The 13,923-nt window shown below is 37.6% G+C and overlaps 1 protein-coding gene across 4 annotated transcripts; it reads right to left on the bottom strand.

The window, feature by feature from the left end:
* Window positions 1–11,751: 11,751 nt before the first annotated feature.
* On the bottom strand, window positions 11,752–13,662 carry LOC149142272 (HVA22-like protein e). Of its 4 annotated transcripts, none has more exons than XM_089448915.1 (5): window positions 13,329–13,659; window positions 13,205–13,231; window positions 12,978–13,100; window positions 12,576–12,843; window positions 11,752–12,044 (listed from the first exon to the last, which is right to left on the bottom strand). In XM_089448915.1, the coding sequence occupies exons 1-5, from the start codon at window positions 13,373–13,375 to the stop codon at window positions 12,015–12,017; spliced, it is 495 nt and encodes a 164-aa protein (XP_089305041.1). In that variant the 5' UTR covers window positions 13,376–13,659; the 3' UTR covers window positions 11,752–12,014. The 4 variants fall into 4 exon arrangements, 2 of the variants coding, with proteins under 2 accessions (XP_089305041.1, XP_089305042.1); XR_016264621.1 differs by having other exon boundaries at window positions 11,843–12,044; window positions 12,492–12,843; window positions 13,329–13,662; XR_016264620.1 differs by having other exon boundaries at window positions 11,843–12,044; window positions 12,510–12,843; window positions 13,329–13,662.
* Between the last annotated feature and the right edge of the window lie 261 nt (window positions 13,663–13,923).

The following is a 13,923-nucleotide window of genomic DNA, read 5'->3' as shown; positions in this document are numbered from 1 at the left end:
AAAAACAAGGATAAAGATCAACCTAGTAGTTTGACAACGACTTCGACAGAAGTTGCGCCAACCATCATTCCAGAGCTAACAATAAAACCGCCAAAGGGAGTAGTACACAAGTCGACATTTAATCCTTGTGCCAGAGTAGCACAACATTATAATATAGTGGAAGATCTGGCCCAATCGCCATCCGCTATGTCGACACTTGAGGTACTACAAAATTGCCCCTCCCAAAAGCAGGCTTTATTATCAGCAATAGGTGGGATTGACCCAAAGGATTCTAATCTTGTGTCCTTTAATCACAAAGGATATGATCCTCAGTTACTAGCTCAACTAGCTTTCCTCATTCAAGTGAAAGCCCTCAACAAAACTGTTCATCGAACAATTATTGATGAGGGGGAATCTACATGTATTATGTCAATGAGTTGCTGGAAAACTTTAGGATCTCCAACCTTGTTGCGATCTTCGACGACATTAAAAGCATTTGATGGACGAACATATACCCCGTATGGGATTTTAAGTAACTTGCAAGTTGAACTAGGGGGGAAATATTAGAAATAGATGTTGAAGTAATCGACGGAAACCTCTATTACAACATCCTACTGGGAAGGCCCTGGATATATGTTATGGATGCGGTTGTGTCGACTTACTTTAGGAAGATTGCATTTCCCTTTCAAGGGGGAATTACAATTGTCGACCAACAAACATTTCTCCCCAATAGTTCCCAAGTTACGGGAAGCATTCCGATGATCCATGGAAGCCCCCATTCGCTTCAAAATATCGGAGTAGGCCTACTAAAAGACCCTACAATGATGGGTACTTTTTCCCTACCGCCTCCAAACAATCTGGCGGAAGTGGCCACAGTGGGAACCTGCAATATGATATCTTCTAGACTCAGAAGATTCCTGAACATTTTGACAGCATGGATCATCGCCATTTTAGAAATATTGTAGCAATCAATTTTCTTGGCCTGGGAGGCAAGCCCAAATAAACGCTCATCGAGTGTTTGGATAGATAGGTCTAAGGAATATGGTACCTCTTCAGATCCTTGTTCGCATGTACATTCTACAGACAAAGGAATCATTCAGTCAATGATGATAGGAGAGGCACCATGGGAAGATCACCACCATCACTCCCGTCTTCCGGATTACCACGAAGATAATTCCAGCAACCTTAATCATCCTTCAGTTTTTGATTTTCTATCAAATACTGTAAATACGATGGATTTCAAGGACAGTTCTTATCTGGTGTCGACCTCATTAAAAAATGAAACAAGGAGTCATGAGGATAGTTCTTTTACTATGCAAACCTCATTAAAAAATGAAACAACTCCCTTTCCAAATCGAGTCTTTGATTATGAACTCGTAAAATCAAAGTCGAGTCTTTCGAAGATCTCGAAGGTAAACCTTCATTCCAACCACTGAGATGAATGCAATGAAGCTTGGGGGACATGCACCTCGATTTGCGTTATTATGCTGGGGGCATGCAAATTTATCATGAGCAGTGTTACCGCAGGGTTAAAGCTCGTTAAAAAATAAACCTACCTCGAGCAGTTTTAACGCGGAATTCAAGCTCGTTAAAAAATAAACATAAGTAATGAGCAAATGTTCCCCCAGAGTTTAAGCTCATTAAAAAATGAACCAATTTCCGGTAAATAACCATCGTGAATGCATTATCATCAGCCTTTGAAGCCTTGGTCATGTTCCCATCATCACCTCCACTCTGTATTGGCCGATCATTCACCTCCATTTGATTGTTTACCCTTTTCGAGGAACAGCTGCGAAGAGTGATCCTGTTAACCATCCTTGTGACACTGTCGTGATTGGAAAATTCCAAACCTTACCTGGAATTAGCTGCTACCCGAATTTATCACTCGTTCCTCGAAAAACGAGTCTCTTTTAAGATCTTTTCATCTGACTCGTGAAATATGAAAAGAATGCCGAGCAATTGGCCTCTCCAGCTCGTTAAAGTGACCGGAAGTGCTATCCCTCCTTTAGATTTTAATCTTTTTGGACCTGAGGGATTATTACACAAAAAGATCGAGCGCTTCTTTTGTTCGGCTCGTTAAAATTACCGAAAATTCATCCCTTTTGTATTGTTTTATACTTTTTCGGACTCAAGGGATTATATGACGAAAAAGGATTATTGGATTTTTCTTTACGTCCCTTTTCAGACTCTCTAAAATTGAAGAGGACTGAGTTATCTTTGTCGTTAAACTCGTTAAAACCGAATAGTGACAAACTTGTCCATACAGACAAGAACGAGTTTCACTATCGCTAGGCTCGTTAAAACATAGCGATGGGGTTACCCGAAGGGAAAATTATAGAACAAGCATATGTTATCCTCCTCAAGCTTGACAAAAATAAAGAGGTACTGGTCAGCAATGATTGGGGAAAAATTGGGAAGAAAACTTGAAGAAACTTTATTGGTAGCAAGTCGCTCTTGAACATGACACTTTCACTCCGCATCCGAGTCGGGTTGGGTTGTTCCGTTCACCGGTCATATCACCATTGGTCCATCACACCATTCATATTTGGGGTTAACGCTACCAATCCATCATGTCAGTGTCGCCGATATGTTCAAGAGAAGTCGCCCAGAGAATTCACCTGTGTCTCATCCATTGTAACACATTTACGCTCCATTCTTTCATGAACACCACCCTGAACCTTCTGTCATCAGATCGTTTTCACCTCCATTAAAATCATTTGCTCTGTTCCATGTCATTGATTTGGGATTCACTAAGGCCCTCCTATGACGGATCGCTTCTTCTCGACATCAACTCATTATCCAGGAAGTCGATCTAGGAACAACCCTTTCAGTACTTTGAAGCTTGCATGCCTCAATGGCAAGTTTCTCACTTCCGGTGACAGGTTTACATCAATGGCCCTCGACCGGAAGATTTTGCGTGGTGTTCGACGCCAAGTCCCTTATTCACATCACCTGAATTGTATTGTAGTACCTTGAGGGTCATCATCATTATTGGTGATTCCTCTCGCGCCTGTTAACAGCTTACATCATTAGTTGGTAATCAGGCGATGTCTTTCCATGTTTGACTCGAGAACATCTCTCACATGGATCGACTTGTACTTTGAGTGAAGATCGAACGAGATTGAAGACCCTGGATCTAGTTTCATCCATCTGGGCTGCGATATATATTCAGGAAAATAAAGACATCAAATGTACATCATTGCTGCATAGATAATCATCCAATCCAAGGGATGATGGCTCTACCAGAATGATCAATCTGCACTCAGACGATTGTCTGTCTTATTTACATGAAAATGAATTTATAAAGCTAAGCATGGGAATTCTCGCCTCATCTAGATCATGAAAATATTATGAATATAATGTATTGTATTGTATCTTATTACAGGTCGCCTTCTAGCATGAAAAAACTTCGGATCCTCATGATAAAGCATTTCACCCGACATCAAAAGATTAACGACCTCATGCTTTAGGGGGCAACTGTTATAGACATTTTTGGGCACTGCAACCCCAATTATAAATGTCCATAAACCAAGGGCTCCTAATTCCCTAAAAGTGTTGTTCCAACCCCTAAAAGAACAAGGTCAACTGATTACAGCATCTCCCAGAAGTTCTCCATGAAAAACTACTCAAAACTGGTCAAAACTAGACCATCTCACCTGCTCCATGGTCAAAGTGCATTGCATCCCACCTAAATGCACACGGTAGGTGCGATGCATACTGAAAATCCCTTCTATGGGGTGCGATGGGTGAGAGTGGAAAAATGGCAGAGTCAATTTGCGAGGTGGAAGATCATGGAATCTTCCAAAAACTTCTCCTGTGACACTTGCCTCTCTGCATTCGCCCAAGGATGAGTAAGAGATCATCAATCTCCAAGTGGAATCAAGAACTATTAGAGAGAGGACACTAATCAAATCTCAGAAGCTGACTCACCCCCCTTGCAAACATCTATATATGGATCCCTCATCCCAGAGATCCAGAGGCTGGAATTTTGTATCTTGTAAGGAAGTGCTGATGGTTTCTTGGTGTAACATCATAGTGTTGGGTGATCTAAGCTTTTCATGAGGTGAAGAAGGGCTTTCTTGCTGAGAGGATGACGCTGGGTCAGAACAATTGGTTGTAATCCTCTTTGCTATTCTTGATTATTAATAAAGCTATTCAAATTTTCCTCCACATTCTTGTATGATTGATGATATATGCATTTGTGTGGTCAATATATATCTGGTCCTATATTGTTTACGATAGTAGATCTCTGTTCTTGGATAGTGTTATGCTACTTTGACTCTCCAGGTGCTCTTTGAAGCTGGGTAGATGAGGAAGCGAGTAGAAAAGATCTACCAGAAGGGAGAGGAATCAAGCAAGGAACCAAGCGCAAGACAGAGGTTGGTCTCCTTTGTTCCCCTCTTATCTACTTCTTATAAAGGAAAACGAAAGTGGTTTTAGTTTGTTTGTTTCTAAGGTAGCTACCAGCCTTAGTGGGACTAGTAGCTCTGCATAGACACTATATTTCCCAATAACACTTAGTTATAAAGTTGGTTGTGGGGACGCTAGGGAGGCGGGCTAGCAACGTTGGCTGGGCGAGTTCGCCCCGCCGCCCTTGGTATTGTTAACAAGTGACATGGTTGGTGGTGAGTAAGGGCGGATCTGCCAGTGGCGGTCCACTTGCCACTATATTTATAACACATATGTATATATGGATGAGGGTGGCGAGGTTTGACCCCCTGCCACCCCAACTTTAATATAATTTTAATGTGTGGTGGGGTGGTGGGGGTTGTGGCCCGCCACCTCTATTTTTTAATATATTTTGTTTTATATAACAAACATTGGCATTTTTTTCATTTTGTCGAAAATAAGATATATTGGGAAAATTAAGTGTCCTACAAATTCGCCCATTCCAGTGGCTGGATCCTATGTGCCGGGTCTCGGCGAAATTGTTGCCTCCTTAAGCATGCCACTTGGCCAAGTTTGACCAAAACTTTGACCGCGAATATATGGAGTATACGAACTCGGATTTGAGTGTTGTTCACACCGTTGGAATGAAAGTCCTCAGATTGACTTGAAACTAAGACTTTGATTTTTGAGCTATTCGAAAGCCAATTCTGAATATGAGCGTCTTTGGAGCCACCTGGATCACATGTATGCACAAAAATTTTAAACAAGGAAATCAAGTAGAAACGTTGCATTTCCCAAAATAATAGCGATCTAGGGTAAAATTCACTGAGAAACCACCAAGTATGTTATTAGAAATAGAAAGAGAGAGAAAACTTACACAAAACACAAATCACTCTCATATTTTTATTGATCACAAAAGTTACATATATATAAGATACAAATTACTGACTTCGACAGATCTAGATCCTAAGAAAGTGGATCTATGACAGGGACATGACAAAAACAACTCATAGACATAGGAAACAACCACATCTAGAATAACACCTTGGAACACTCACTAACAACTTGTAATACACATGATATGGAAACATTACTTCCAACACCCTCCCTTAATGCTTACATGGAAAACATTGAAAACACAAATTACAACAACAAGGATAATATTTGTCTAACTAGTCTTCATCAGCACTCACATCTACTCTAGAATCTTGCAAACACTGTTCTTTCACCACCACATCTTCAAGTTGTCACTTGACCTCCATCTAAAACATAACCACCTCTGACCATCGTTGATGAACTTTGTAAGATCAACAATATTGACACCTCGGCTCGTCGGGGGCTTCTGTGATAAGAATCATCAAGTAATGAACCATCCTATGGACCATCCACCATCGGTCGGATATTTCGCTTTCATCTACCCGTCAGTTGCTAGGATGGAGGTCTAGATACTGAATGTGTTCAAAAGTTGATCAAACAACTTGACCTTACTAACACACAAGAATTAATGTTTCAGACACCGAGGCTTCCAGTTTAAGAACCACCAACCCTTTTTATAACCAAAAATTGAAACATTTCGCACTACAAGCTCAATAATCATTAAACTATCAACTATCATTCAGGAATAGACAAGTCACCACATCCCTTCTTAGCACAGGTCAAAAGTTGTTCATCTGGTACAATCTTTGTCTTGGAGCTTTCTCGTCTTCATAAAGCAACATTTATTAAGAGTGGTCAATTCCAAAAAACTTACACTCACATATTAGGTTGACCCGACTTGATATGTTTAAAATGCAAACTCCAAAATTTGAGATCGGAACAAGATTGCAACATAAACATCTAACACAGAGATCTCTTCCCCGCAGAAGAGAAAAATGAGATTTGCCTCCAATTTTAACACTTTTGACATATATCATTAGCCACTTGAAACTCCTTCGCCCCAGATTTGAGATCTAGATCTCAAATCCAAATCCATGTCGCAGCATGTACAGTTCATGGGCATGATTCTGCAGATTTATAATATGATAGTGCACACAACTTTGACAAAACCATCCAGGGATGAATTTAACTCATTTGCAGGTTTCGGGTAGATAAGCACAAACAAATCTTTTAAAATAGCAAGATAACAAAAGGATCTAACATTATTTGAAAATGCTGCAAACAAACAAACAGATCTACACACACAAGATCACGAATAATTTCACATACTAAAAATAAACTCTCTCACATCTATACTAATGTGTACAATAATGTTGAAGATCCCTCACGTATTCCTGGCCCTCCCTTGAGGGATTCAAGCCAATATCAATTCTGATACCATATTAGAAATAGAAAGAGAGAGAAAAATTACACACAACACAAATCACTCTCATATTTTTATTAATCATAAAAGTTACATATATATAGGATACAAATTACTGACTTCGACAAATTTAGATCTTAAGAAGTGGATCTGACTTCGACAAATTTAAATCTTAAGAAGTGGACCTATGATTAGGACATGACACAACAACTACTCATACACATGGGAAACAACCACATCTAAAATCACACCTTGGTACATCCACTAACAACTTGTACTTGTAATACAACTGACACATGATAGGGAAGCATTACTTCCAACATATACAAAACAACTATACAAGAATTTTAAGTCTAACGTAGGATACAAATTACTGACTTAGACAAATTTAGATCTTAAGAAGTGGATCTATAGGATACAAATAACTAACTTCGACAAATTTAGATCTTAAAAAGTGGATCTATCACTGGGACATGACACAACCACTACTCATACCAGGCTTTAAAATTGACCCCCGTATGCACGTTTTCACTGTTTTTACCAGTAAAATACTGTTTAATTTAAATTAAACACGTCATTATCAACTTGCTAATAATTTTAAAAAATGTCATAATGAATGGCATATCATAAAATGACCAGTTTCAATTATATATATAATACATATATATTTTATATATCTGTAATGATCCTATTAAAGATTTGTAATTATCGTATTCAAGATTTGCAGGATGAATTGACCCAATGCTCAAGTGTTGTGAGTCAATCAAATCAAAATGATGTGAATACACATTGGTTAAGAGAAATGGCCTCCGAATATTTGTACTATGTATGGATTTTGATGGACGAGCATAGTCTGGCTCTAATGAAATGCATTTCTTAGAGAGGAATGGCCTAGACCTCTTTCACTGTGTAATGCTAAAAATGCCAAAAAGGATCGGGTGAAAGCCACTCGTTTCACAAAAATTTAAAGGAAAGTTCAAAATCATTACCGGGATGGGTGACCTCCTGGGAAGTCCTGGTTACCGGGTGCAAGCCCCGGAAGTGATGATTGATGCTATGTGATTCGTTCTCCACATTTCACTAGTTTCAATCCCACTTCTTCACCCCTGTGAGCATCACCCGATGCAATGAGTGCTAAGTGAACTATTCAAAAATCATGAGAAATTAGTCACTTTACGACTACCTCTCATGGAAATGGTCATACGTTTGAATGACTTACTTAACGCAGTTGAATCCCAAAAATGATATCTAATATAATGCACTGCGTAAATCCCCCATACTTACATGCCGTTGAAACCGGTGGTGAAAATTTTGCTTTAATAGTGAACAAAATCACAAGATTTAAAGAAGTTTGTTCAAGATTCAAAGTTGGTAACAGACATCGGCTATGGTATTCATTCAACTTCTTCACAAAAGCAGGTATGTCATCTTAGATTCCCTTGTTAGAAATGTCGTTGTTGCTTGAACAATCATAAAACCTATTCCTGGATTAAAGAGCTATAGATGTGGTTTTATATTTTATTTTCCCGATTGCTCTGCGCTTCTGATAATTAGAGTTTTTTATTTGGGGAACGGTTAATTTTCTATTGACAGTAAATATGTAGTTGTTGTGAAAGCATGATTAAAATTTCGGGAATGCGTATACTTTCAATTCCATAACTCCTTCTATTTTGAAAAGCCATTGATTGTTTTGAGTTTAGAGGTGTGATGGTTAAGATACAGTTATAGAATTAAAGTACGAAGGTCATGGTGTGAAATAGAAACACTAAAGTTTAAAGGAGCAACCCACAACTCCATGTCTTTGACTTGCACACAAACAACTAAGATTATGGATAGGAGTGTAAGCTTGACTACAATGTCGAACAAGAGTCAACAAGTATGAGTGTCGAATAACTTAACTACTCCTGATTTGTTTTCCCACTGCTGTTGATTTGTTCTCACTCATCATTACCAGAACCAATCTATTTACTACAAACACATTGGATACATTTCGATATCGATTTACAATTGAGGCAGAATCTTAAATTTGCACAGGAGTTGCTCTTCAGTCAACCAACACTTTCTCCGCCCTCGTTCAGGTGGTGGGGCTCACTTTGTTACTGTTGTGGTGGGGCTCACTTTGTTACTGTTGCTTGCTCAGAGGTGGGTACCCCTGCTATTGGATATTGAAATGGTGGATATGCAACCAATTACTCTAATGGCACTTAAATTGGCTTTCGAACCTTGGGAGATGTTGGGCAATATAGTGGAAAAGGAGAAATTTGGTAACCCACCTGTGCGTGCTTGGCTTCTTCACATGTAGATCCATGTACCAGCATAGGATGATATAAGCAGAGTCACTGAGCAGAGATTCATGATCTTAAATTTGAACCATAGATCCTTGTAACATTTCAGGATGATAAAAGGGGAATCATTGAGCATAGATTTGAACAATGATTATTAGATTTGAATTTTGAACGGATAATTACAAGATTTGAATTTTGAACCATAAGACAATAGGCTTGACTCTTGAGGACACAAAAAATATGTCTCAAAGGGAAACCAAGATAGAATGATTTGACATACTATTAGATTTCATATGCCAGTAAAGCAAAGGCACAAACCAAGATAGAATGATTTGACATACTATTAGATTTCGTACGCCAATAAAGCAAAGGCACACCTGAGCATACCTTCATTACATTTGATTCAATAAGCCACCAATCATGCAAAAATGGCAATAATCCTAGTCTCTCACTATGTAGAAAGCTCATATTCACTAAGATAAAACTGATAAAAATAATTATTAAAAGTCAAATGACGGGGCCGTTTAAAAATAAAACTGTCATAAAAAATTTCACTGATGGGTAGAAGGACCTGTCAAATTTAACCCGACTCATCGCATGGGAAACAACCACATCTAAAATCACACCTTGGTACACGACCTAAGGCACTAACAACTTGGGACCCGTCAAATTTAACCCCTTATTCATACACATGGGAAACAACCACATCAAATTTAACCCCTTATTCATACACATGGGAAACAACCACATCTAATTTGACTGATGGGTAGGGGGACCCGTCAAATTTATGGGTAAGGGGATCCATCAAATTTAACCCCTGACTCATACACATGGGAAACAACCACATCTAAAATCACAATTTAACCCATCAAATTTATGGGTAAGGAGACCCATCAAATATAATCCGTGACTCATACACATAGAAAACAACCACATCTAAAATCACAATTTGACTCATACACATGGGAAACAACCACATCTAAAATCACAATTTAACCCATCAAATTTATGAGTAAGGAGACCCATCAAATATAATTCGTGACTCATACACATAGAAAACAACCACATCTAAAATCACAATTTAGCCCATACAGTATGGGAAACAACCACATTTAGCCCATACACTAAAATCACAATTTAACATCACAATTTATCACAATTTAACCCATACGCATGGGAAACAACCACATTTTCTTGGTACACGCATATATGAAAGTAATGCAACACATTTAGCCCAACACTAAAATCACAATTTAACATCACAATTTAACCCATACAACCCATACACATGGTATCACAATTTAACATCACAATTTAACCCATACAACCCATACACATGGTTTTCTTGGTACGCGCATATATGAAAGTAATGCAACACATTTAGCCCATACACTAAAATCACAATTTAACATCACAATTTAACCCATACAACCCATACACATGGGAAACAACCACATTTTCTTGGTACACGCATATATGAAAGTAATGCAACATGTACAAGAGTTTCAAGTCTAAAAATGCAAAACTAAACAAAAACGCCGTCCAAAAAAGCAAAACAAAAACAAAAATTTAAGGGAAGCGGGGTAGCTCCCTATGAACGATCTCTCTGCGAAAGAATTTATGCGAAAACAAAAATTTAAGAGAAGCGGAGTAGCTCCCTACAAACGATCTCTCTGCGAAAGAATTTAAGCTTTCGCGGATTAGGTTCAATTTCACAAAATAACAAAGCAACTATATAAGAAATTATTGAAGTCAGCCAGAAAAGCCAAATTTTAAGAGAAACGGGGCAGCTTCCTGCAAAAGATCTGTCTGCGGGAGAGTTTAAGCAGAGAAATCAACTAATAAAGTTCAACTTAACAAAATAACAAACTATCAAGTATAAAATTCATAAGAATGGAAACATATGAGCAAGGAAATGAAATAGAAACGTTAAATAATTATAAATGTTTCATTTCACAAATAAGATGGAAATTTCATGAAGAAGTTGAATGAATACCATTTCAATTATAGGATATACCCAATAATAAAATGACATGGCTTTGTTGCTTGAATGAATACCATGTTATTCTATTGCATATATAGAACTTGGTAAATTGCTATACCCAGTAATAAGGGTTTGTATTTATTTTCTTAAATGCAAAGTTTCAATTATAGTTCTCCTCTTAAATTTTCTTAACGATTTTTTTTTAATAAATTAATCCAAATCAATGCCGAAATTATCTCAAATACAAAACACACCGCAAAACACAAAATATCTCATGATTACAATAGTTTCCGATCTCTCTGCAAATCTTATAAATTCGTGATTCCAATAACCTCCAATTTCATAAATTCAATAAATCTAAGTGAATGCCAAAAATAACAGCATAACAAAACCTTATCGAATTCAATAAATCCAAATCAATCCCGAAATTATCCCAAATAAAAATATATCATGATTACAGTACTCTCCAATCTCATAAAATTAAATCAATCTAAGATTCAATAAATCTAAGTGAATGCCAAAAATATACCAAATAAACAACACAAAATATCTCTTAGATTACAATAGTCTCTAATCTCATAAATTCATGATTACAGTAGTCTCCAATCTTATACATTCAATAAATCTAAGTGAATAACAGAATTATCCAAAAACACTCACATAATACTTGTATGAGAAGTATGAGATGGAATGTATTTCTACTTGAACCATAAAGAGTGGCAATATATGCGCCAAAATCATTTTCTTTTGTAAATTTCCGTTTCTTGATATTCATATATGAAATCATAAATTTTCAGAATGACATATTTTTCTAGTCATACAATCTCTGTGAAACATCCGATTTGAAATCATAAATTTTCAGAATGACATCTTTTTGTATTCACACGATCTCTGTGAAACATCCGATTTGCTTTGAAGTGTATGGTCATGCTACTTCATTTTCATTACCAACTAATCCTTATACACACTATGCCCACTATATATATGCACATGGGCAGAGCATGTGCATCGAGTGCATCGAGAGAGCAAGTGAGGGAATCATGATCAGTTCCATACATTATGACTGATCCTTATGCTGTTACTTATCCTTTTGAGCTTCATGCATTGCCTGAAAAAAAATGGGAACATAGTTAGAGGATGATAATTACATGCAGCCAATAAAATACCAACATGAGCAGATGAAGGAAAAACTGGAAACATAGATATGAAGCACAGGATGATAGTTGCATAGAGCCAATAAAACAACATCGCGAGCAGATGGAAGTAAAAAATAGAAATACGATCCTGAGCAGATGAAATAAAAATGAATCGCAGGATGATAGTTACATACATACAGCCAATAAAATACCATCATGAGCAGATGAAGTAAAAATTGGAAATACCATCATGAGCAGATGAAGTAAAAATTGGAAATACCATCATGATCAGATGAAGTAAAAATTGGAAACATAGATATGAATAACAGGATGATGATTAAATGCAGCCAATAAAACACCATTACGAGCAGATGAAGGAGAAGATGGAACATAGACAAGAATAACAGGATGATGGTTACATGCAGCCAATAAAATACCATCATGAGCAGATGAAGGAAAAATGCACATGAACATGTTGGAGGCATTCATTAGTAGTTACTTACTGCTTCAAAAATGATGTCAAACGCATCTGGCCCATTTTCAGAGATGAAATGTTCCACTTTGGCTTTTGCCTTGGGACTCTGGATATCTTCCATGAGCTTCCTCTGATTCTCACTTCCCCCCGCCCCCAAATTATCCTTGTCAAGCCACTGCCTGTACTTGATTAACTGTTCCCTCACAAACCTCTGATAAATGAATGATGCACCTCTAAACTGTGGTAGAACTAACCACGCTATAAAAGCCAGTTTTACAGGGTGCCAAAATGGTATCCTGACAATCAAAACCAGCCCATCAGTCTATACAGCTATACCTCCATCCATGCAACATGGGCAAACTAGAATATGAAACATTAAGAACAGATAAACCCCAAAAGGGAATCAACCATCCACTGCAAATTAACTCACCATGAAAATAGTGTTGCTGCTGCCATTTCTACAAGGGTTAGAAAAGAGTAGAGTATCCAGTATGTAAGCCACTGTTCATCATCTACTTTTGATGGGCTTTCAATTGCTCTTATAGAGGCATACCTGAGATTGGCATTGGCAGAATCTTCCTTTTAATTCTTAAAAAAGTCCTAAATTTTTTGGCATAGTCATTACAGAATTAATGCAATGAAGAACACAAAACTTACAATGGATACAAAAGCATCAGTCCCGGTCTGCAACATATTAAAATTATAGTAACATTAATATCCAAAAATAACTTGTTTCCAAGATGTGAAAAGCATAAATTAAAAACCAAAAGCAACTGCATACCCTGTTAGCGACTGCAAATAAGATACAATTGTCCAATACATTCCCATGGTTCCTGAGCTTATAATCCTGAAGAAGAAAACTAGGCAAATGCACTTCAAGGTCAGTTCTTCCTTTTCTTCTTCCCCTACCGCTGTACTGCTCTGTTTCTCTTTTTCTTCTTCCCCTGATGTACTATGTTATATCAGGGATGCGTATCCTCTGCTTGCTTCCACAACTGCCGTGAGGTAGTAGAGTACTAGTCTTCGTAATGCGGAATGCAAACAGAAAATTCTAAAAATAAAGTAGTACCAGGCTGCCACCACTTTGTTGTAACGGCGCACCTGCCTGCACGTACGCTTCTTCAGGGTAGTCCTCGATTTACATTACGATACAAAGAACCATTTATTGCCACGTATTTAACACCCGGCACTGAACAGGCAAGATAAGTCTCATCCAACATATCCACCGAATCTAAGTCACCACAATTATGGTGGTGTTTAACCATTTCAAAACTTGGGTATATAATTAGATTAGTGAATTTGAGATGGACCTAGTGTGTATTTCCCTAACCAAACTGCTAGCCTTTTGAACATTTAATTAGATTAGTAAATTTAAC

Source organism: Pinus tabuliformis, chromosome X, assembly GCF_031772625.1.
Source record: "Pinus tabuliformis cultivar Carrire ecotype Pingquan chromosome X, CPIR1, whole genome shotgun sequence".
Lineage (NCBI taxonomy): Eukaryota > Viridiplantae > Streptophyta > Pinopsida > Pinales > Pinaceae > Pinus > Pinus tabuliformis.
Note: the sequence above shows the minus strand (reverse complement) of the source record. Positions and strands in the feature narration are given on the sequence as shown.

Bases quoted from the DNA above. Each gene is read 5' to 3' on its own strand.
- LOC149142272 (XM_089448915.1), bottom strand. From the start codon at position 13,375: ATGGGAATGTATTGGACAATTGTATCTTATTTGCAGTCGCTAACAGG. The intron at 13,232-13,328 runs GTATGCAGTTGC...AATATGTTGCAG, and splicing joins TATTTGCAGTCGCTAACAGG to ACCGGGACTGATGCTTTTGT. The intron at 13,101-13,204 runs GTAAGTTTTGTG...TGCCAATCTCAG, and splicing joins CTGATGCTTTTGTATCCATT to GTATGCCTCTATAAGAGCAA.